This window comes from Cavia porcellus, unplaced genomic scaffold, assembly GCF_034190915.1.
Source record: "Cavia porcellus strain 051 isolate PalLab524CR breed Dunkin Hartley unplaced genomic scaffold, mCavPor4.1 scaffold_32, whole genome shotgun sequence".
NCBI lineage: Eukaryota > Metazoa > Chordata > Mammalia > Rodentia > Caviidae > Cavia > Cavia porcellus.
The window spans coordinates 26,290,956-26,305,113 of record NW_026947515.1 but is presented as its reverse complement, the minus strand read 5'-3'; the positions used below and the strand labels follow the sequence as shown (position 1 = coordinate 26,305,113).

The 14,158-nt window shown below is 45.9% G+C and overlaps 1 protein-coding gene across 4 annotated transcripts in view; it reads right to left on the bottom strand.

Moving 5' to 3' along the window:
• Positions 1 to 14,158, bottom strand: part of Sec14l1 (SEC14 like lipid binding 1) — a 60,617-nt gene that overhangs the window by 24,965 nt on the left and 21,494 nt on the right. For all 4 annotated transcript variants that reach the window (XM_063242342.1, XM_063242344.1, XM_003464776.5 and 1 more), the window contains exons 3-7: positions 6,195 to 6,344; positions 5,948 to 6,079; positions 4,826 to 4,954; positions 3,854 to 4,088; positions 2,284 to 2,393 (exon numbers count right to left, since the gene is read on the bottom strand). In XM_063242342.1, coding sequence (XP_063098412.1) covers positions 2,284 to 2,393; positions 3,854 to 4,088; positions 4,826 to 4,954; positions 5,948 to 6,079; positions 6,195 to 6,344 — 756 coding nt within the window. The remainder of the gene's footprint in view (positions 1 to 2,283; positions 2,394 to 3,853; positions 4,089 to 4,825; positions 4,955 to 5,947; positions 6,080 to 6,194; positions 6,345 to 14,158) is intronic.

Sequence of the window (14,158 nt, the reverse complement as noted above, 5' to 3'; positions counted from 1 at the left end):
AGCTTAAGGCCAGCCTGAATTACATGGTGAGACCCTGTCTCAAAAGGACAAAAAGAAAAAAAAAAAAAAGAAAAGAGAGAGAACCAGCTTTATTAGTGTAAATAATCTTTACAGTATTCCCTTTAGTTTCAGCAAAGCAAAGCAGAGGCTAATTTCCTAGCCCTGTGCACTGCTCCAGGGATGAGCTGTTAGGATGGAAGCTCTCTTCTGTATTGTGCTGCACTCGGTTTAAGGACTATGTTGGACTATGTTGTACTCTAAGAAAATAGCTTCGTTATACGTGTATTATAACAAAACCTGAAACACGGCTTATGGATGTGTTTTCCTTTTCCCTTTCGATGCCCTAATTGATATGTCAAGCAACGCTCTCCTCTGTAAAGAACTGTAAAACCTTACCTAATTGATATGATAACCATTGTTGCCCTCTACATAACAGAAGTGGTGCTAAAACGAGCTAACAAGGGTTGTTAATCACTGTTAGGCGCCTCTGTTGTCCGCTAAAGAGCTAAAGAAAACTAGGCTGGCCCTCTAATTTACATTTGTTTGAAGTAACTTGCTTGTGTGCAGGGAGATTTGCTTATTAGCATAACCCTTACCTGACCTTGATCCCCCTCCCAGAAAGAAAGAAAAACATAACCGCCGTTTTCTGTTCTGTATGGTGCCTTATTGCCTCCCCTCTCCGCTTACCTATCTATCTAGGCTAGGCCATAAAGATTTGGGGTTTCTGGTGGCCTCTTCCTGACCCGGTGGTGGTCTGTCATAAAATGTGCCTTAGCTTCAGAGAAATTACAGGAAAATATTGTGGCTTAACCCTAATGCACCAAAAGGGTTAAGTTCCAAATCCTTGTGAAGGCTTGAGTTTCAGCTTCTCCAAATGCTATTGCAGATAATTCTTATCTGCAGGATGGGAGTAACTCAAAAGACGCCAAAGGCTCCCGAGGTTGTCAGAACTAAGTGGACAGCTATACAGTTTCCAGATTCGGGTCAACAAGTTTGATGGCTCTGCAGGTTTTTTTGTCCCCCGCCCCCTTTTCCTCCAGCCTCTTTTTATGTTTATGTGTTGTTTTTTTTTTTTTTTTTTGGTCTTTTTCCTTTTTATTGGTAGCGGGGATCGAACACACGACTGCCTGCTTGCAAGGCAGGTGCTTATGCCGCTGAGCTAAATCCCCAGCCCCCCAGCCTCTTTTTAAAGTCCTCCCTTCAGTCTCTGGCACGCAGTCTCCAAATTGGCTCCCGAAGACTCATCACCAGGCCTGGTCTAATAAAGCCTTTGCTCCCCAAATTTCAGTCTCTTGCTTCCTTAGATCTTATACCGGGGTCCAACTTATTACAGACTACGAGGCATGCTGGTCTGGATGGTGTGGCCACGCTGCTGACGCACTGAACCCTTTCTAGATTCCGCTACCATCCATCGGCAGGCTGGGCCCTGAGGAACAAGACCAAGACCGTCTCTACCACAGGCTGCCAGGAAGTGAGAGGAACAGGAGCCTGCTCACTCTGCCACTCCTAGCAACACAGCTCAAAGCGTGGGGTCTCAGAGGAACCCAGGCACAGGAGTGACTAAGGACATGGTGCTGGGTTCAAATCACAACCCCACCACTCTCTAGCTGGAGGACCTCAGGGAAACTTCTTAACTTCTCTGTGCCTCCAAGCAGAGGGGATACAGCAGCACTCACCTCCAGGGCTATAAGTTTTAGAAGATTTCAGTGAAGGGCTGAGAACAGTGCCGACCACAAGTTCAGTGGCACTCAGCAGCCGGTTCCTGACCACCACCCTAGCGGTTCTCAGGACTGCCGAGCTGCCTGGACACCCAGCCTTCCTGGACTGGACCCCACCTACAGCGAGCGAGACACACTAGCAAGCCTCTGCATGCTGTGTAAGGATTTCCTTACAGACTTCACTTCTTTCAAGGCTACAATCTCACCTAAGACCTCAAATTAAAGCTCAAATACTCCTACTCTCTGAAAACTCTCTGAATCCCTTCCAAACTATCTTAAAATTAAAATGTCTGAATACCTGAAGGTAACATTTTTTGAACTTCACATCTATTTCTCAGCTAGACCATTCTCAGTAAAGCTGAAAAAGCTACAGCTGCTTACACAAGGGAGAGCATCGTAACAGCTAAGAGGACTCCAAGGCCACAGACGCCATGACCTTCAGGTGGGAAGGGACATGCCTCACTGCAGCGGCAGGAACAGTCACCCCTCCTGGTAACCAGGAACGGCTGAGAGATTCCAGGGTTCCACACAGACATCACTGTCGTACCTGGAGCCTGACACTCACCTTGCCTTTGTGGGTCTCCTGGAGCCACTGGCGAAGTCTGATAAGGCAGCTCTCTTGAAGTGGAGTCAGATCGCCCAGGTATCTTTTGATGTAGTCTGCATCTAGTTTGTCTGGAATGTACATCACACAGCATTACTTACAATGCAGAGCTCTGGATCTTCGGCTCACAGAATCCTGCTCAGTGCAGTCACCGAGTGGTCTCGGAGGACAGGAGGGAGGGGATACTGCGTGAGCCAGGCTTCAAGCAGCTGCCCTTGAGAGCCTGACAGATGCTGAGGCCAAGAAACTGATAAATTGATAAACCAAGGTAAGCTTTCTGACTCAACCACCTTCCCCTCATTACCACTGTCTGCAATAATAATACCATCTGTGATGGAATGATGGTTAGAACAGGTACTACAAATGCATCTAAATCTATCTTAAACAGCCAAAGTGGGCACAGTGGTGTATGCCTATAAATCTTAGCTATTCCCAAGGCTGAGGCAGGAGGATCACAAGTTCAAGGCCAGTGTGGGCCACTTAGCAAGGCCCTATCTCAAAAATTTTTAAAAAATGTTTTAAAAAGAGCTGTCAATGTAGCTCAATGCTCCCCAGGTTAAGTGCTCAGTAGTGCAAAAAGTTACTTGTGTTCGGGGCTGGAGGTTTAGCTCAGCGGCATAAAGCGTCTGCCTTGCAAGCAGGCAGTCGTGAGTTTGATCCCCGGTACCGATAAAAACGAAAAAGACAAAAAAAAAAAAAAAAAAAAAAAAAAAGTTACTTATGTTCAAGAACACAAGAAATCTTACCACAATAAAGTAACATAAAATGGAAGGATAAGGCAGGAAAATAAATACAACAAAGAAAACTTCACATGGTGAAAAATAAAACCTCCCAACCGCCCCAAGTTAACGGTAAACTACAGAAAGCAGAGAAAAACAGCACAGTATAGTTACAGAGAGAACACAAAAATTAACCGCCACTATTTTAACAAAATTTCCAAGTGGCAGAATTTGTTTTCTTATTTTCCCATGTTTTCTGAAGTCTTTATAATGGGACATTATAATAAAAATGAAAGATTTGTGCTTGAACCAGACCTCCTGGGCACAATCCAGTCCTGCCACTCACTGGCTATGTGGGTCCCACGACCTCTCTGTACCCAAATGTAAGGATGAGGAGCTTACACATTCCCTCCTAAAAGGACCTGCTACCAAATAAACACGCATCACGTGCTCTTGATGTTACCTGGCACACAGTAAGTGAACAAAGAGTTTAACGATGACGGACTTCTATACTGAAAGGATTGTTTTAAGTTTACTGAAGGTACTTTTGGCTAATATACATGTAAAACATTTTCTAATCTCAATGAAAGATTAACTAGAAATAACCTTTCCTGCTTATACAAAGAAATCTAACAAAAAATAAATGTGTATGTTATATAAGCTGAAGACAAGGAACCTAGAAAGAAACAAGAGGTGGCCTTTTGTCCATATGGCATCCACTGTCCCAAGGAAGCAAAGACAGGCAATGGGGGGAGGAGATGACCCTAAAGGACCTGTGTCCTGCTGGAGAACAAAGAAGCTCTCAGACCCACCGTCAGGGGTTCCCGCCATGGGCTCAGACACTGCGGCGGGGCTGCTGAGGGCCTCACTGCTCAGCCCCTCCTTGAGGCCAGTATCTGGGGGGACGACAGCTGAGGACGCTGCCTGAGTCTTGCTCGCAGACACTGGCTCTGAAGAGGGCCCAAGGGAAGGAGGCGTCCAGCGGGGCACGAAGGTGATGCCTTCTTCTTCTAGCTGACGAAGGTAGTATTCGATGATTTCTTTCCCCTTAGAAGAAAGCATGAGGGTGAGCATACAATCAGCATTCGGCTCTCACCACTCACGGGTTCAGAGCACACTGCCCAATACTGGCAGCTAGGCACGGGGCTCTGCAGCAGAGCACCAGCTTTGCCAGCCTGAGGCTTTGGGCTCATGTCCCAGAGCGGCTGAGGGGAAAAAAAAACCATGACAGGTTTCATGGTAGGGCCGTTTTGTTTTTCTTAATTATTTTACTTTCCTTCCTCCAAAGCTTTAAGACACAGTAAGCGCATTTTCATATGGCTAATTTAAAACCCTGATTTACCATACATGTGTCTATTCGACATGTTTTATGGCCCAATCCAAATTCAAATGTAAGGCTTTGAAAATCAAAGGGTTGTCCTGAAGGCAGCCCATCATCCCACACTGATAGGCCGTGAACCACCTGGGGGGGGTGCATATGATAAACCTGGATGGGAGAAGGGAGCCCCGCAGATGGCGGCTGTGCCCCGCTCCCACCTCAGCTGCACCCAGCAAGGCTGAGCGCAGAATGCTGGGGCTTGGAGCCACCTCCCTGTGCCTCCCTAATGCCACCAGTGACCCTCATGTCGGGAAGAGGCAGGGGCAGGGATCAAAGCGCTTCCTCTTTGGAAATGGCTGGGCAGCCCTGACTGACTCATTCCCAACTTTCCAAAAGACAGCTGACTCAGATGATCTTCCTGGAGAAACTCTTGCCCCCTCCTGCCATAAAATCCCAAGAGACTCACTTTTTTAATGTTGCTCGTATACTGTTTCATTGCGATTTTTTCCACTGTACTTTCAAAACCGAAGAAGGACTTGATATCTAAACTTGCAGACTGCTCGAAACAGGTCCAGTCTTCATTCTCAGGATGAACCTGCAGGTACAGAAAAAGGCACGCCCTCACACAGCCATGTCTGCGCCTCAAGTACCCGACTAATGATGCTACTATCATGAGAGAGCAGATGGAAAAATCACACGGAGGAATTCAAAATCCCTAAAAAGTCCCAATCATAACCCTAAGACACTCTCCAGAGATTCACTCCCTCCCTCCACACAGGAAGCAGCTCTCTTCACTAGGAACGCAGACCCTGCCTTGTGCCACGGATAGTCTAATGGGGAGGCAGACATTGGCCACCATCACAAAAGGTGAGTATGGAAAGGGGGTGGGGCTGGAGCACGTGAGAGGACTGGCGGTGGGAATCACAGCAGGCTGTACCATTCCGAAGGGGACAAGGCTGGCTTTACTGGAAAGGGAGACTGGAGCAAAGGCTGACGGAGGGAGAGACAGAGTCCTCAGGGGAGCAAGCCTGTGTCCAGGGAACAAGGAGGCGGCGGTTTGGCACAATGAAGTAGGGGCAGCAGGGACGTGAGCAGAACAGAACTCGGACCTCAGCAGCAGCTATAAAGACCGTGAGGACTAGGGAGAGGCCACAGGGCACTGAGCTGAGAAGTGACACCAACTGACACAAACTCTAAATGGGTGGCGTCAGGTTCAGGTAAAGGCAGACACAGAGACCTAGCAGGTTACTCTAGTCACTGAGGAGACACTGGTGGTAAGATGAGTTCTAGTCCTAGAGACACAGCATGTTGGCCTTTCAAAATACATTTCTAAAGCATTAGAAGTCAGATTTAAAAAAGAAATCCAAGTAACACTTGGCTGACTTAACTGTCACAACAAAGCAATCCACAATTCTCCGGTAAAGCAAGCCTGCTACCCTGCTGAACCCACCAGTCAAAACGGAGTGACGGGATCTGGTGAAGAACTGCCCTCTCCAACAGAGAGACGCACTGTTTACCACAGAGGTCAGCGCAGCCCAGCAGCTGCAGCCACTGTGCCCGCCAGCCTCTGCCCAGGCCCAGTACTCACAGAGTAGCAGCAGTGCTCATTAATGATGACCCGGTTAGAAAACGTTTCATTGTGGGCCTCAATGTGCAGAGTACGTTCCCGAGAATTCAGTGAGTTTTTCTGGACAAAGTAAACGTAATCAACGCCTGCAATCTTTAAGAAGGAAACAGAGAAGGGGCTTCTTAGTAATATCCAGCTGCACAGAAGCCTGAGTACAGATTCATGTGCCTGGGGGAGCACGACCTACTCCCATGCTCTTCCCAGTTACCTTCTTCAGCAGCCTGGGTGCATCTATATCCAGTTTGCAGCGCCTCTCAATGACGTGGATGGCCCCATCGTCACTCTTAAATTCATTCACAGTGTCACTGTCCACGAACATTGGAATCAAAGGACATGTAGGGAACCTCCTTTCATAGGCCTATGGGTCAAAAAGCAAACAAATACCAAAAAAAAAAAAAAAAAAGAAAGAAAGAAAGAAAGAAAGCAAAAAAGAGAAGGTGAGTGAGGCCCCAACCTGCTAATCTATCACTGCTAACAGAATAAAAACATTTCTCAACAGATGCCGACAGGCTGCGACAGGCTGCATCGCAACTGTGCCTTAAATCTGTAGCTTTCATTCAAAAGGAACAGACACTCTGTGTCATTGGCAATTTCAAAAGACGCCAATTCTGTCCACACACATACACATGCTGAACATAATTCCTACCAAAATCCCAAGAAAAATCTTCTGTCATTAAAAGTACAATTATTTTAAAATTTGCACGGAAAACAAAGGAACTAGAATAGCTTGATTTTTAAAAGAACAAACTGGCTAGCTGGGTGTGGTGGTGCACACCTGGAATCCCAGCACTTGGGAGGCTGAGGCAGGAGGATGGTTGTGAGTTTGAGAACAGCCTGGGCTACAATGTAAGCTCAAGGTCAGCCTCAACTGCATTGTGATACCCTTTCTCAAAAAGACAAAAAAAAAAAAAAAAAAAAAAAACCCTGGGAAACTCACTATTGTAAGTACTAAGGCTCACTACACATTGCTACATTGCATGGCATTGCTATAAATCAACTGACTAGAACCCAGAACATCTAGAAACTGACTCAAGCAAGCACCCCCACCTGATTTTTTTCCCTTTTTGGTACTGGGGATTGAACCCAGTGCCCTGCACACACTGAGAACATGCTCTATTTCAGCCACATCCCCTGCTTGCACAAAAGATTCCTTACAAAGGTCTAAAAGAATACAATGAAGAAAAGGTGGCCAGGCCAAACACAAAACGAAAACCTTGACCCAAACCTCTTATCAGGCAAAAAAAAAAAAAAAAATTAACCTAGACTGGATCATTCACTTAAGTGTAACACACAAACTATAAACCTTTTTTATTAACTATTTATTTTTTTGAGATAGGGTTTCACTATGTAGTTCAGGCTGGCCTTGAACTCACTTTGTAGCCCAGACTGGCCTCAAACTTTGCAGCAATCTTCCTGCCTCAGCCTCCTGAGTGCTAGGATTACAGGTGCACTACCGCAGTGCACTACCACAGCTATAAAACTTTAAAAAAAAAAAAAAAGGCAGGAAAATTTTTACTTCTATAACTAAGCGAAGAATCCTTAGTCCTCATACCAAAATTCAAATCCAGACAAGGAACAGATAAAATGTCACAAAACTAAAAACGTTTACTTCGCTAAAGTCTCTGTTAAAGAATGAAAAGCATACTGGGAGAAAATAGTCACAAACCACACTGGTTGACACCCCGCATGCACAGAAAACAGTTAACACTGTATAGTTGGCAGCACTGGAGTGGTTATGATTATGTCTAAGGTCCTGGGCTCAAGCCGCAGCATCAAAATAAAAATTATAAACGAGGGAGAGAAAAAGGTTAAGATAGTGAATTTTTATGATATACTTTAGATCTTTAAAAAAATTCAACTGTTAAATCCAACTTGAAAATGCACAAAAGGACAGGACAGGACATTTCACCATATGCAGATGGCAAGTAAGTATGTAAAGGGAATGGCCGTTTGAGAAATTAGCTATTAGAGAAATGCAAATTCAAACCAAGAGGAAGTATCACATGGACCTGTCCACATGTTAAGAGACAGAGTAACAGCAGACACTGGTAATGGGAGGAGAAACAGGGTCGCTCAGACTCTGCCGATTAGATTATCACAGACATATAAAGCGGCACATACACTCTGCAACAGCTGGGCACAGGGCATTTGTACGCATATGCTTTTAATGATTAACAAGGACCCAAGGGAAGGACAGAAGACTTTTCTCCTTCTAGAAAAATTGAGAAAATAGTAGCGTGTCACTCAGAAATACACTTAGAGTACACGTGGCATTCTGGCACCAAGGGTGGGTTCCAGAAGCCTCCCTGATGGTGTGCCTTGGGGAAACCTTGAGGGATACCAGGATCTACAAGAAGAGGACATGTATGCAAAGATCTGGCACTGGAGAACGTACGGCCTGACTTTTCACAGACTGAGATTAGAGGAGCAGCAAAATGCACCTTATTAATATTTCTGGCTTCATGTTAAGAAATCATAGTGAGGGCTGGGGATTTAGCTCAGTGGCATAAGCGCCTGCCTTGCAAGCAGGCAGTCATGAGTTCGATCCCCGGTACCGATAAAAAAGAAAAAGACAAAAAAAAAAAAAAAGAAATCATAGTGAAGTAGCACAATAAAACTAAAATTTTGGTTGGTTTCAAGACAGAAAATAAACACAACATACATACCTATCTTGTACACACACACACACACACACACACACACACACACGTAATTCACTTACCTTCCCAATTAAAGCGTAGGTATATGGGGGAAACCCCTGAAACACAGCATCAGCACAGAACCCAGCAAGGGCACTCCTGGGGATCAACCCCAGAATGTTCACACAGAAGCCAGCACGCAGCTGTTTACAGCAGCCCTACTCATCACAGATAACCCCAATATGGAAATAACGAGAAAATGACTAAACCGTGGTCCATCCCCACCACAGAACACTACTCACTGATGAAAAAAAATGAACCACGGCTAGGCATGGGAGCACATGCCTGTAACCCAAGGCTTTGAAGGCTGAGGCAGGAAGATTGCTCTCTTATTAAAGACCAGCCTAGCTTATATAATGGATTCAAGGTCAGCCTGAACTACACTTGAAACTGCCTCAAATAAAAAAGAAAAAGAACTATTGCACAACTTGGATGAATCTCTCCAGAGTATTACTCTGGGCAAAAACAGCCCAAACAACTACATACTAGGTAATTACATGTATGAAGGCTTTTTGTTTTGTTGTTGACTTTTCTAAGACAAGATCTGACTATGTAGCCAAAGCTGGCCTTGAACCTGCTATGTAGCCCAGGCTGGCCTCAAATTCGCAAAATCTTCCTGCCTTAGCTTCCAGAGTGCTGGGATCACACGATTCTGGTCTACAAAAACATTCTGTTTCCTTTTTGTCAGTGCTATGGTCTGAACCCAGGATCTTTGAACTGAGCTATCTGCCCATGTGTCACACTGCCCAGCCTGCACTTGAACCTGACACCCTCCTGACTCAGATTCTCAGCTAGGGTTCCAGGCAGCAACCAGATTTCTGCTGAAATATTCTTGAAAAGACAAAATCAGAGAAGCAGAACCAACTCGGTGGTTGCCAGGGAGTAAAGTGGCTGTTTTTTTATGACCACAAGAGGGCAGCGATAATGACCCTTGGGAACTGTAGTGAGGTAGGCCTCCTGACTGACGTGCTAGTTTTGCAAGATGGAGGGGCTGAGCTTCAACTGCTCAAGCTCCCCCCCACCCCGCCCACACACACACAGGGGTCTTTCAGGACAACTGCACAAGCGCTGTAAGACCCAGCCAAAGAAAGCCGGATTTAGCATAGCAGCATGAGCGCCTGCCCAGCAAGCATGAGGTTGTGAGTTCGATCCCGGTACAAAAAAAAAGAAAGCCCTAGCACAAGAATTGGATGGAGGAGCTCAGTCACCCTGCAGCCAGCACTAAGACTGGCCCCTGCTGCACACACACAGTTTGAGTTCAGGAGGAAACAATAAGTACTAAGCCCTGTGGCTGGATGTGGGAAACCTCTCCTGAGGCTCTGAGTGTTGTACTCAAATGTCATTTAATAAACACAAAAGGAACAACAGAATTTAAAAATCACCATTTTTACAGCCAGGCATGGTAGCACATGCTTGTAATCTCAGTATTCGGGAGGGTGAGGCAGGAGGACCATTGTGAGTTCAAGGCCCTAAACTGAATAGTGCGACCCTGTCTCAAAGACAAAGAGAAAGAAAAATCACCACTTTTCAGTTACATTGTATAGGAATTGATGTAAGCAAGAATCATCAATGGGCACCACTCAAAGGTGATCAGAAGAGGCTGTGCCACTCTCGCAGGCTGCCATCCTGCAGACCACTAATTACAAAGAGGCCATGGTCCCTCTACGATGGAAGGGTTGAGCAGGCACCTCCCAAACCAAATGACTGGACAAAGGACCAATGATACGACAGTCCGACAACCTGACAGGGGGCAACTGAGACACACATGACCCGTGCAGCCTTGCAAGAACAGAAACAGGAAGAGGGAGGGGGAAGAGGAGGAGAGAAAAGGTCAGAGTCTTAAAAGATGGGGGAAAAAGCTTGAAAATGTCTCGAATCTAAGAGACAGGGCTACTCAAACCAATGATCCATTAGTTTTTTACATGGAACAAAGCAAGGGGACCACGTGTTGTTTATTGAACAGTAACGTATCACCCTATTGGTGTAAAATTTCTTGGGTGGGATACTGATCCCAATTATGTGAAAGAACACACTTCAGTATTTAGGGATAAAGTGCACAATATACGCAACTTGCTTTCCAATGCTTCTACTTAAAAAAGTGTGTGTGTGCATGCGTGTGTGTGTATGTGTGTGTGTGTGTGTGTGTGTGTGTGAGAGAGAGAGAGAGAGAGAGAGAAACAGAGACAGCATGAGCGCGAGAAAGGAGACGTGTTTATCTAAGTGAAATGTGTACAGATGTTCACTGCCTTTTTCTACCAGGGTATTTCCCCAACTTTGGAAAATAGAAGCTTAAGAAAAAGAAGTCCCCATGTGAAATAAAAAGTACTACAAATCAAGAGAACCGCCTACAGCTTTCACTGTCTTTAGCATGTAACAGATTAAATAAAACACACCACATTTTGCACAGAGATGAATCAGCCCAGGTGGGCCGGACAAGGGCAGCCGCCTTCTTCCAGCTCTGTCCCCAGCTCTAGCTCCTAGGTTGCAGAAGAGAGCCAGCAGCCCCCAAGGGAGGCGGCAGTGAGGGTATTCACAGGAAGCACTCTGGGCTCGTAAGACTCTGTGAGCCCGAGAACACAACAGCAGGCTTCTCGTTTGGATCTCTGCACAGGAGAACCTCGCTTTTCAATGTTTCCCAGGCTCAGGGCACTGCCAAAAGAGCAGCAGCAATTCCCAGGGCTTTAACAGTTTGAAAACTCTGTGATATGATCCAATCGTTCCCTAACACACCCAAAACACTCACAGAAGCAGCATCAAGACAGGCTAAAACAAAATGAACCCCTGCAGAAAGAATATACTTCGGTGTCTCCATTTTAAAAGAAAACTTACTTTTATAAGAGAAAACTACTGTAATCACTTGTTTACTGCCTAACACAACAATTGTTTCAATAATAAAAACCAAAGGCCTTATCAGCCTGCCCAGGGAGGAAAGCTGCTTTCTGGGTAAACAGCTTCCTACACCCACTGCTCTTCCCCGTTCAGAGATTTCTGAGCTTACAGTTGGAAGCCTGGCAACAGTATTTTCAGTTTTTTAAACCAACTTTTGAATGCAATTTTGACATATTAAAAGCTACCACTGTGCTAAATAAAACCGTATTTTAGTGAAGGCGTTTCAGCTTGAGAATTAATGAGCTGGATGCTGCATTCTGCCAAGGAACTTCATTTAAAGGACCAACTTTAAACTGAACCATGCTCATCCCCAACTTAGCCAGCAAGGCCAGCCAGCTGTCTTCCATACAGCTGAGCCAGTCTGTGGCACTAGACATAGCCACCAAACCCACTTTTAAGCAGATCGCATTTTACCCTGCTAAGAATCAGCCGTGACAAAACTAGGCCTCGAATCTCTTTTTAGTAATTACCAGGGCACACAAAAACTAATGTTCAACAAATTAAGCAAATGTGACAAACCCACTGGGCATTTATCGCAGCACTCAAGAGGCAGAGGATGGGAGGATGGTCATGAGTTCAAGGATAGCCTGTGCTATAGAAGGAGACTGTCTCAAAAACAGAAAAAAAAAAAAAAAAAAGCAAACAAAAGAAAAGAAAAAGTGTGGAAAATTGACCCTAGTCCTTCAAACGTCAAGTTCTATGATTCACTGATCATCAGGGAAGAGTCACAGGCAAGCCCATGGGAAGGACCCCAGGAACGGAACAGTGCTGTGTAGACACAGGAACACGTTCTAATCAGAGAAGTCACAGTAAAAGGAGCCGACAGTGGGAAAAGTGACTGACAGACACACATGAACTCCATGTGTTGGTGCTAACCGGGGTTAAGCCATGGGAAAACCACTTCTGGCTGGACTGGTTTTAACAGGTTCTTCTGAGAAAGCACATGTATATAGGGCCATCAAGAGAGACATCAGCAGAAAGAGCTCAGGGCTGGGGATTTAGCTCAGCGGCATAAGCACCTCCCTGGCAAGTGCGAGGTCATGAGTTCGATCCCCAACACCAAGAAAGTTAAAAAAGAGAGAGAGAGAGAGAGAAGGAGCTCAGAGCAAAGGAGGCCCTTTAGGAGGAGCAACAGCAAAGACAAGGGAGCAGAACTCAGACAACTCCAGAGAGGCCTTCCAGAGCTGGCTGAGACAACGGCTCACTCAGAGGCAGGCTGATCGCACCAGGGGATGCGAGCAGCTTTCCGTGTCATTTCTACTGTGCAACCCAGAGCAGAGGAACAACAGCTAAGACCCTGAGAAGGACACCACAGGTCAGGCCCCAGAGGACGCTGAGGCCCTACCTCTTGTTCCCTGACAGAAGGCCAGTAGGAGAAACTACTGACACTTTTGTTCAGCTCCCTGATAAACTGAAGTTTCAAACAACTATGCTAGTAGTGAATACTTGAATTCACAATTAATAAAGTATTAATAGAAACTAAAGCTCATAAAATTTGAGCTCTTTTAAAGAAAAGCTATGGCTGGGCTTGGTGGCTCACGCCTGTAATCCCAGCACTGGAGGGAGGCTGAGGTGGGAGGACCGTTGCCATTTCGAGACCAGCCTGGGCTACAAAGTGAGCTCAAGGCCAGCCTGAACTGCATAGAGAGACCCTGTCTCAAAAAAGACCAAAAAAAAAATCATTGGCTGGGCATGGTGGCTCATGCCTGTAATCCCAGCACTTGGGAGGCTGAGGCAGGAGGATCGTTGTGAGTTCGAGACCAGCCTGGGCTACAAAGTGAGCTCAAGGCCAGCCTGAACTGCATAGTGAGACCTGTCTCAAAAAGACAAAAAAAAGAAGAAAAGTTATGATCCAGTTACAGCACACTCATTTTATGCATCCAAATACTTCCTGCAAGCCCCACCACAGCAGCCTTTCCCAGACCAGCTGGCTCTCGGGCAGCCCTGGAAGCCGCAGGACTCTGCCGGGCAGTGAGAGCTGAACCAGCTCTGGGATGTCTAGTGGGGAGAACCAATGAAAAATGAGTGCTATTTTGAAATTAAAGAAACACATAAAAATCTGATACACTCCAAGTCATTTCCTCTACGATCACACATGTTAAGTTTATATTATGAACTTAGAAGATCTCAAATTCCATGATACTGACAACCCTTTTAAAATCAGAGGTAAGACGGCCTGAAATACTAAGACTGAACCCTGAAATCAGCCTGTGGGGCTGTCAGGTTGAAGGACTGGCTCCCAAGGACTTCATGGTGGATGAGCTCCTGAGAACTCCTGAGCAGGGCACGCTCCGCTAGCAAGTATGCATAGGGTAAAGCGGTGCAGTGATCCGAGTACCGCGGAAGGGACCCGCACAGGCGAGACACAGGTGGAAAATGTGCGCTCACACGTCATGTCGGAAATGTCTGCAATTCCCGGCACTTTAGGCATTCTGGCCAGGAGCACATTCTTTCTCCATCTCTCCTTCCCAGAGCCCACTCCATTTCACAGTGGCACAAACCAGTTTTACCTTACAAAGGAGCCACTTTGGTGTTTCCCACAGAGGAACAGGAGGCCTTGGTGAGACTAAGGGGACGCTACGCA